General features: G+C 37.2%; 1 protein-coding gene across 1 annotated transcript; it reads right to left on the reverse strand.

Moving 5' to 3' along the window:
- Window positions 1–9,465: 9,465 nt before the first annotated feature.
- On the reverse strand, window positions 9,466–10,410 carry LOC103256934 (putative olfactory receptor 9A1). The gene has a single exon (XM_008054694.1). It carries the CDS (start codon window positions 10,408–10,410, stop codon window positions 9,466–9,468), a length of 945 nt encoding a protein of 314 aa, XP_008052885.1.
- Window positions 10,411–10,886: the final 476 nt, after the last annotated feature.

Raw genomic sequence — 10,886 nt, forward strand, 5'->3', positions numbered from 1 at the left:
CATTTGGGTTTCTGTTTGTTTATTATTGGTGTAAGGAAATGTGATTGTTTTTTGCACATTTATTTTATATCCTGAGACTTTGCCGAAGGCCTTTATCAGCGTAAGGAGGTTTTTGACAGATTCTCTTGGGTTTTCAAGGTATACAATCATGTCATTTGCAAAGAGAGATAATTTGACTTCCTCTTTTCCTATTTGGATACTCCTGATTGCCTTGTCTTCTCTGATCTCTCTAGCCAGGACTTCCAGTACTATATTGAACAGGAGGGGTGAGAGTGGGCATCCTTGTCTTGTTCCAGTTTTCAGAGGAAATGCTTCCAATTTTTGTCCATTTAGTAGTATGCTGGCTGTAGGTTTCTTATAGATGGCTTTTACTACTTTGAGGTATGTTCCCTGTATGCCTAGATGTTCAAGGGTTTTTATCAAGAAGGGGTGCTGGATTTTATCAAAAGTTTTTTGTATCTAATGATATAATCATGTGGTTTTTGTTTTGAAATCTGTTGATGTAATTAATTACATTTATTGTTTTACGAATGTTGAACCAGACTTGCGTCCCAGGGATGAATCCTACTTGGTCATAATGAATGATTTTTGAGATGTGTTGTTGAATTCGGTTTGCTAGGATCTTTTTGAGAATTTTAGCATCTATGTTCATCAAAGATATTGGCCTGTAGTTCTCTTTTTTTGTTGGGTCTTTACCTGGGTTGGGTATCAATGTGATGTTAGCTTCATAAAATGATTTGGGGAGGGTTCCATCTTTCTCAATCGCCTGAAATAGCTTCAGTAGGATTGGAATCAGTTCCTCCTTAAATGTCTTGTAGAATTCTGCTAGAAAGCCATCTGGTCTGGGCCTTTTTTTTGTAGGTAGTTTTCTTATTACATAGTCAATTTCCTTGATTGTTATTGGTCTATTTAGGGTCTCAATTTCTTCTTGTTTCAACCTAGGCAGGTTGTGTGATGACAGAAAGTCTTCCATTTCCTTGAGGTTTTCAAGCTTGTTTCCATACAAGTGTACATAGTAGTCTCTGATGATCTTTTGTATTTCTTCAGGGTCAGATGTGACTTCATCTTTTGTGTTTCTGATTGTGCTTACTTGGGTTTTTTCTTTCTTTTTCTTGGTCAGTCTAGCTAAGGGACCATTGATCTTGTTTATCTTTTCGAAGAACCAGCTTTTTGTTTCATTGATTTTTTGTATTGTCTTTTTGTCTTCTTGTCCTGGGTTTGGGCTTTTATTTTGGTGATCTGGATTCTTCTGCTGAAATTAGGGTTTTTGTGATCTTGCTTTTCCAGTTTTCTTAGGTGGCTTGTTAGCCTATTAATTTGTGCTCCTTCCAAATTCTTCATGTGTGCTTGTAGGGATATAAATTCCCTTCTTACTACAGCTTTTAAGGCGTCCCAGAAATTTTGGTAAGATGTTTCTTCATTTTCATTTGTTTCCAGGTATCTTTTGATCTCTGTTGTGATTTCATCCTTGATCTAGGAGTTGTTTAGCATCATGCTGTTTAGTGTCCATGTCTTTGTGGGTTTTGGGGGGACCTTGTCGGTGTCAATGTTTATTTTTATTCCACTGTGGTCCAAGAAAGTGCATGGTAGAATTTCAGTCATTTTAAATTTGCTTATGCTTGATTTATGACCGAGAATGTGGTTGATCTTGGAATATGTCCCGTGTGGTGATGAGTAGAATGTGTATTCTCTGGTCTTTGGATGAAGTGTTCTCTAGGTATCAATTAAGTCCATTTGGTCCAAAGTCACTTGAGGCTCTGAATCTCATTGCTGATTTTTTGTCCCAATGATCTGTTGAGGGTTGTGAGTTGGGTATTAAAGTCCCCAGTTATGATGGTGTTAGAATCAATATCTTTCTTTAGTTTTCCTAGGAGTTGTTTTATAAAAGTTGGTGCACCTATATTAGGTGCATATATGTTTAGGATATAGAAATATCTTTCTTGTTGATGGAGTGAGCCTTTTATCATTATGTAGTGGCCCTCTGTATCTTTTTAAATTTTTGATAGCTTAAATGGTATTTTGTCTGAAATTAGGATCGCGACTCCTCCTTTCTTTTGTGTTCCATTTTCCTGGAAATTTGTTTCCCATCCTCTTACTTTGAGTCTGTGCATGTCCTTTCTAGTGAGATGGGTCTTGAAGGCAGTATATTGTTGCCTGGTGATATTTTATCCATTTTGCCATTCTATGTCTTTTCAGTGGTGCATTTAGTCCATTCACATTTAGGCTAATTATTGGAATGTGGAGTTCATCCTTAACATGTAGTTCTTTTAGAGTTGTTCCACTTGGTTTACTGTCTTTCTTTTGTTTTTGTGGTTGGTTCATATGTATTTTATTCTTTTTCCTGTACTCTTGTGAAAAATGTTGCTCTTTTTTCCCCCTTTTCTTCTGTGTTTAGTACTTTCTTAAGTATTTCATGTAGAGGTGGTTTGGTGGCAGTGTAGGTTCTTAGGGATTGGATGTCTGGGAAAGATTTTAATTCTCCCTTGCTGATGAAGCTTAATCTGGTAGGGTAGGTTATTCTTGGTTGAAATTGTTTATCTTTTAGGACTTTGAAGATAGGGCTCCAAGCTCTCCTAGCCTTCAGGGTTTCTGTAGATAAATCTGCTGCTATTCTAATTGGTTTTCCATAGTAGGTAATCTGACCTTTTTCTCTTGCTGTCTTTAGGATTTTTTCTTTTATGCCTACTTTGTTTAGGTGAATTGTTATGTGTCTAGGAGTTGGTTTTCTCATTTTTTGTCTTGCAGGGGTTCTCTGGATCTCTTGTGTTTGAGTTTTTGCATCATTGATTAGATAAGGGAAGTTTTCTTGAATGATCTCATGGAAGGTTTGTTCCAATGTGTTCTCTGTCTCTTTTTCTGCCTCAGGCAGACCAATTCCTCTTAGGTTAGTCCTCTTGAGGTAATCGCTCATCTCTTGCAGGTTTTTTTCTGTCTTTTTTAGCTTGTTTTCTGTGTTCTTGAGAGTTTGGGTTATTTCTATATTTTGATCCTCAAGCTCTGAGATTCTTTCTTCTGCTTGGGTAATTCAGCTTTCCATGTTTATCAGTTTATTGTTTATTTCTATCACAGTATTCTTTATTACTGTTATCTCAGATATCAGTTCCTTTCTAGTTTTTTCTTGAGTCTCCTCAATTCTTTTTAATCTCTCCATTAATGTCTTGATGTCTAGGGTTGTATTTTGAGACCATTCAGTTGTCTGCAATTCAAAGTCAGTTTTCTCAGTGTCTGCCCTCCAGGAGTCTGGGAAGGACCCATATTCTTCTTTTGGTTTTTCTTCATTTGTATAGATTTTTCTCTCATCCCTTGGTGGATCAAGTTCCTGAGATCTAATCTCCAGCCTCTCTCCTCTCTTTCTATTGCAGACAGTTAGCTTGTTGCCTAGGAGATCTGTGACACTAGTCATTATTCAATGTAGGGGAGGGGCTTTGTCTCCTGTTAATGACATCACTGTGGGAACCAAGGTGGAGGCTCTGCTAGGTGGGCGGGGCAATGTGATGTAAATATGCCTTGAAAATGGTGGAGGTGGCTTTAGGGGGCTCCTGTTGGTCTCTAGGCAGGACCACCTTCACAGCTGGGTGCTGGATCTGGGGTGCCTCCAGCTGGCTGGGGTGGAGGACAGGGTCAGGCATTTCCTCCTCTGGAGCTGGAAGCCTGCGATTGGCACCTTACTCCAGCTTGGGGTTCTACCCTCTTACACAGGCTTGTGGTTGTGCACGCTGAGTTTCTCAGCCAGGGTGGGCCAGGGGCTTCCGATCTCCAAAGCTCCAGAGGGCAGGTGGTGGCTCTGGGTTCCTCCCAGGGCACTTTAGCCAGAAATGGGACCGGTATCTCTAAAGGGCGGGCACTCAGAGCCTCCCTGCATGACCAGCAGCTTCGCGCTGGGTGCTGGTCTCCACACTGTGGCCAGGGATGGAGCTGTGATCTGGGATTTGGAATTCCCCAGCCAGCCAGAATCGCATATAGTGGAGCAGCCAGTTCGGCGGCGATGTCTGGCCCTGCGTGGGACCAAAAGTCCCCAAGCCTCATGCCAGTGCGGGTGGGGGTGAGTGGGTGGGGGTGCAGGAAGAAAAGTAATAGTCTTTTTGGGAAACTCACGTTTGGAGAATCTCAGGGATCCATCTATGCGGTTGCCATCTTGCTGTCTCTCTCAATCAATATTTTTCATTATGATATTGTGGGGTACAGTTAAGAGTTAGGTATACAAATAGAACATCTGTTTTAAAACTAATTTGCCAATCTGATATTTTCTTTGAAATGTATTTATTCAGATCTTCTCCATTGTTTTTTATTAAGTTGCTTTTTTCCTTTTCTTCAGGTTCCATAAATAGATAGATAGATAGATAGATAGATAGATAGATAGATAGATAGATAGATATAGACACACACACACAAACACACACACACATATATATATATACATATTCTGGTAACAAGTTCTTTATCGGACAAGATCAGGCGCATTTAGGGTGGTATGGCCATACACACAAGTTCTTTATCAGATATGAGATATTCAAATATCTTCCTATCAGGGCCTTATCATTTATGATTTTTATAGTGACTTTTGCACAGTCAAACTTTTCAGTTTTGATAAAGATCAACTTTTCAGATTTTTCTTCCATTTATTTTCCTTTTGGTGTTTTATCTAACAACTAACCACCAAACTCAAGGTCATGGGATTTTCTTCTAGACAGTACATGATTTTGCATTTTCATTCAGGGCATTTTAGTTACTTTTTATATACATTACAAGATATATCTATATTGCAATTCATTTTATTGCATATACATATTCAACTGTTCCAGCATTATTTTTCAAAAAAGTTAGCCCTTCTTTAATGAATTTTCTTTGCAATGTTGTGAATAATGAGTTCATAGTTGTTTAGGTCTATTTCTGGTCTCTCTATTCACTTTTACTGATGTAAGTAGCTATCATTTTTTCCATTATCATAGCATCTTGATCATTGTAACTTTATTAAATGTCCTCAAATTGAGTAATGTAAGTCCTCTGACTTTGTTCTTCTTTTTCAAAATTATGTTGGCCATTCTGCTATTCCTATCTTTCTTTATGAATTTTTGATTTATTGTGTTAATGCCTATATAAAAGCTTGATAGAACCTTATTGTGATTGCACTGAATCTATATGAAATTGTAAGAATATCTTAACCATACTGTGCCTTCTATTCATTATCTCTCCACTTATTTTGAATTTTTTGGGTTTTTTCTTTGATAATTAGAGATTTTCTGCTAAGATCTTGAATATATTTTGTCAAATTCATATCAAAGTACTTCACTTCTTTTGGAGCTATCAAAATGGTATTAGTACATACATTTTAATTCTAATTGTTAGTATACAGAAAAGCGATTTGCTTTTGTATATTGACCTTGCTTTTTTCAGTCTTGCTAAAATCTACTATCACTTTCAAGAGTTTTCTGGTATAAACTTAGAGATTTTTTATGTAGACACACATGTCATCATGTCATTCTCTAATCATCAGGAAGCAGTGGTCAACGTGGCAATTCCTCACACTGCATCATTTACCATTCTTTAAAGTCTCATTTCCTTTTATTTTGCTATAGTAGAATTGCATTCTCCCAAAATAAGTTATTAGTATTTAATCCTTACTTATGGCAGTGATTTCCAGAAAGTGCAGGTTGTCATTTTCTACCCCAAAATAAATAATAACCCATATTTTAATATAAATATCAGAAACTAAAACTATTAGAATATAAAGACAAGTGCAGCCATTTGATTTTAATATAAAACACACATATAGAAACAGCACATCAAACATATGTATAGCTTTAAAAATTATTTAGCAACCACCATCCAGATCAATAGAAAGTATTTTAATAGTAACCCCAGAAGCCCATCCATGTGTCCCATTCCAATTACAATCATAACATCCTCAGAAGTAATGATGATCTCCACCTTTAAATAAACACATCTTTGCATTCTTTTAAGATTTCATCACTCCTGTTTGAACTACTACACAGTTAAACTATTTAGCTACTATTTGGTCTTCTACTCATTTTATTTAACATGTTTTGAGATTGTTTTTAATCTGCAGATTCTCTTCATAACTTTTTCACTTCCTTCTAACCTATTTGTTGAGAAACTCAGGTGTTGGGGTGTATATTTTCTATAATCTGGGTTTTGCTGAATCTATCCATGGTGCAGTTAAATACTTCTTTCTGCTCTCTGCATATTTTTCGATAAGTTGGTAGTTTCAAAGACTTTCAAACTTGGGTCTGATGAATAATGAATATCATCTTTTGAAGGTGACTAATTTTTAAAGTACCATTATAAACTCATAAGTGTCAAAATATTTTATGGATTTTAAATATTGCAATTTTATATTTTTTGAAGCACAACTTCCTCTATCTTTGGCCAGTGGAATTCTTCTCCAGTTGGCTCCTGAATCTATTTTATATGACCTTAGTATTCTTTTGATACCCAGTATGACAAGATTTTCCAAGCTTTTCTTGTAGAGTTCCTGTCCTAGATATGGAACCAGTTACTTCTCCTAGAAGCCACTGTTTCTCATATCAGGAAATGGCATTGTTAAGACCATGAACTGGGGCTACAGGTGCTTTTTGTAACTGAATTAGTCAATGCTGCCAGGAAATTTCAGTGTACAGAGCCAAGAAAGAGAAAGAGAGACAGACAGAGACAGTGGGAGACAAAGAGAGCACTGAGAGTGCACTGAGAGTCCACTCATATATATGATAAATATACAATATATAAATACATATACATCTACATATGCATTTAAAATATAAAACTCCAGAGACTTTACCTAACCTCTTCCATATTATATTTAGGATGAAAATGTTCCATAATTATTGATTTACTTTATTCACATTGCACTCAAAACCATTCAAGAAATGTTATAATACTAATACTATCATGATAAATGTAATTATTAAAAATATTCATTAAAATGTAGCATATGCTATCACAGCCTTCTCTTTTCAAAAAAATTGTTGTATTATGTTTACATCGTCAGATCATGTAAATATCAAAAAAAAACTACTGTTGTGTCATTTGAGTAGAAAAGACATTTTTAAATGATATATGCAAGTTAATTTGACAAAAGTAAATACTTCTAAATGACAGAAAACTATATTAAAAAGTGAAAAGTCAAAAAAAGATTGAAAAAAGATATTCCCAACATACATAAGATAATGTAAAGTAAGTATCCGTAATATCTACTAAAGACTATCACTATATCATTACAAAAGTAATTAAGGCCTCAGGATAAGAAAAATGTGAATCTCCAACTTTCCTCCCTTACTATTTGCTACTTAACACTAGTTGGCTCTACTTCACAAAACATCTAGATTTACTAAAGACACTTCTGGCAAAATGTATCCTTTGTTCTACCAAATATTTGCATAAACAAGCAAACTCTCCTTGGAAATTAAAGCAAGATGATCTTTTTTATTTTTAGACATAATACATTATGATGCAGTAGAATTCAGAGCCATGTAATAAAGGGTCTACCTCATAACACTCTTCCCATGAAACCCATTCCCACCACCACATCCCCAGGTAACACATTTCCTGGTTTCCTTCCCACACTTTTCTTCATGCAACTAACAAAATATGAATATACACAAAGTTTTCCTTTTTTTTTTACAAAAATGCAACACATAGACAATATTTTATGCTCTTTGCTATTCTTACTCAACAGTATATCTTAATACATATGCTGTTTAATATTAATTACATGCTTTATTTGAGTTTAAGATTCCTAGATATAAAATATATTACACTTAAGACTTAAGACTTGACTGTCAGATCTTCAAAGACTTATGTTAATACACAAAATGAAATATTTATATATGGAATGCTTCAATGTTATCTAAAATTTGATAAATAAACAAAAACAAAAACAAAAATGTAACACATTGACAGCATTTTATGCTCTTTGCTATTCTTTTTCAACAATATATCTTGGTGATCTTTCTTTCAATGACCTAGAAGACTTCCTCATTTTTCCTACATTTGTGAAACAGTCAACTGAATTAAAGTTCCATAAATTATATAAGCAGTCATCTTTTGATATCCATTTGGGCTTCAGTTACAAACTTGTATAATTACTTGTATAATGATGCAGTAGAAATCTAAACTTGTGTCATGCAGTGTAGAAATATTGACAATAGCAGATATTATAGGAAGGAAGATGAAAATAGGGTTATACAGGAATGGGGATAAGGATTAAGGGAGCTCAGTACAGAGCTGGAGGGAAACTTGGTAAACCTGATCCTTGTGAGGACATGGTGGAGGAGAGAAACACAGAAATGAATCTGGTAGTTGAGAGAAAGACAGAAACAAAATCAACAAAGAAACTGGGAGGGGTTGGGGTGAACTAAGGTAGCAGGGAGAGGAATATGCCATGCCAGGATTGAAGATGGTCAAAGACAAAGGGAGTTGGGCCATAAACCACCTCTCCCTCTGCCGTCTTTACACTTCCCACTCAGCCCGAGGACACGGCACAGTAGGCTCTGCCTTGTCACATCAGTTCCCAGAACACAGCCCCACTACCCTCCTCATTTGGGCCTCGGGTGATAATGTCAGTGACATTAGAGAAGACAGTGCTTCTTTCCAAGACCTTAAGCCCCTGTCTGAGAAAGTCCACCAATCAGAGATGACCCTGTATTAACATCTCCATCATCACAATTGTTAAAAAGTCAGGGTAAGGCAGACAGTTCACTCTCACAACTGCCTGCAAGAAAATCCACAGGGAGGGGCTGTCACTGTTGGACATTGGAGGCAAGAACCACAGGAAAAGTTAAGGCTTCAGGTTAGATCTCTGATCACTCAGGGAATCAATAGTGACTTTTATGCAATGAGAAGAAATCATGAAAGCATAGAGCAAAATAGCGAAAAGAATCATGGCACCAGGAATCAAATATGTATGTCAGCTGTCAGATAAAAAATCACATTTTTCTTGATATCCCATTCCCAGGTCTGAGCGTTCTAAAACTGACACATATTTTGTATATTTACCCTTGTCAAATTTATTTTGTGGCATGCATTATAACTCCAAATGGGTGTATGAATGTATATATTCATTTTAAAAATAACAAGGTAATATCCCATGTAGGCATCATCCAATTATTGACTGAAGCACTGCCATAACCTTAAATATCCCTTGTATCCTACAAGGGATATGAGTCAGTTTTAGAACGCTCAGACCTGGGAATGGGATATCAAGAAAAATGTGATTTTTTTATCTGACAGCTGACATACATATTTGATTCCTGGTGCCAGGATTCTTTTCGCTATTTTGCTCTATGCTTTCATGATTTCTTCTCATTGCATAAAAGTCACTATTGATTCCCTGAGTGATCAGAGATCTAACCTGAAGCCTTAACTTTGATCTTGAGAAGAATCATTTGGGATTTGGTTTAGTACATCAGATGACTCAAGTCCAGGATGAGCATTGCCCTCAGTACAGAGCTAATTTTTGATGAGTTGGTAGCAGCGTTTCATGCCATCCCCAAAAGCCTGTATGAACTTGTCATTCCGGAGGGTAAAGATAAAAGGGTTCAGAAAAGGAGTCACTACTAAAACCAACAGGGATGCTACCCTGTTGTACTCAGTTGCCTGCGTTTGCTTGGGTCTCACATAAAGGAACAAGCAGCTGCCATAGACAATCACAACATAGGTGAAGTGGGAGGCACAGGTGGAGAAGGATTTCCTCTGGCCAGAGGCTGAAGGGATTTTGAGGATGGTGGAGACGATGTAGGTGTAGGAGACAATCGTAGGGATCAAAGAACCAATGATAATGAAAACAGCCATTAAAAACAGAATAAACTCTGTGAAAAGAGTGTCATCACAGGATACCTTAAGTAACTGCCCTCGGTCACAGTAAAAATGGTCTAACACATTTGATTTGCAGAAGGTCAACTGAAATGTGGCATAGACTGACCAAATTTCAGAAAGGAATCCAAACCCCCAAGACATAATTACCACCCAAATACAGGTGTGGCTGCTCATAACAGTGTTGTATCTCAAGGGGTGACAGACAGCCACATAACGGTCCACAGCCATCGCTCCCATCAATGCCAACTCTGAGGTACCCAAAGAAAGGTACAAATAGAGCTGCGCAGCACATGCAGTCAAAGATATCATCTGAGTGCTTGGAAGCAACAACCCCCACAGCATGGAAGGGACTGCAGTAGATGTGATCAGGACCTCCAGGACAGACAGATGGCCAAGGAAGAAATACATGGGGGACTGCAGATGTTTATCAACACAGACGGTGACAATGATGACCATATTTCCAATTACTGTCACTGAGTACAGGAAGAAGAAGGTAGTAAAAAGGATATGGCGTACTTCTTGGGAGCCTGGGAAGCCTAAGAGAAAAAATTCAGTGGCACTAGAGTAATTCCCCAACATTCAGTTCTGAGCACTTGTTTCTTGTGAAATCTAGAGATCAAAAGAGAGATAAGGCTGCTTCTCACTGAAACATAAATAGAAACTGCTGCAGGTACAGAAAATATCCCCCTCTTTCTCATAACCTCTACAAAATGACTAGAACATAGGCATTTGTGTTCTACTTTTCTCTGTACACAGTGCCAACTTTTCTAAATATGCACAACACTTAAATGAAAATGAATTGATTAAGAATATGAACTCGGTCACCAATGCCATACCATAGACATGAGACCCCACTTCTCCTCAGCATGCTCCACTGCATCTCTCCATCTGCAGTCCATCTGCTCCCACTCTGCTCCAAATAGCCACCCAGTCTGCCTCTATCACCACAGTATGTTCCTTGTTACCACCACTCCTTTCCATCTGGAATTTCCTAGATTACCCTCTCTGCCAAGTGTTTTCTGTCCTGTAAATTCCTACTGTACATCAAGTTCTAC

This window comes from Carlito syrichta, unplaced genomic scaffold (assembly GCF_000164805.1).
Source record: "Carlito syrichta isolate Samal-C Ts95f unplaced genomic scaffold, Tarsius_syrichta-2.0.1 Scaffold298054, whole genome shotgun sequence".
Classification (NCBI taxonomy): domain Eukaryota; kingdom Metazoa; phylum Chordata; class Mammalia; order Primates; family Tarsiidae; genus Carlito; species Carlito syrichta.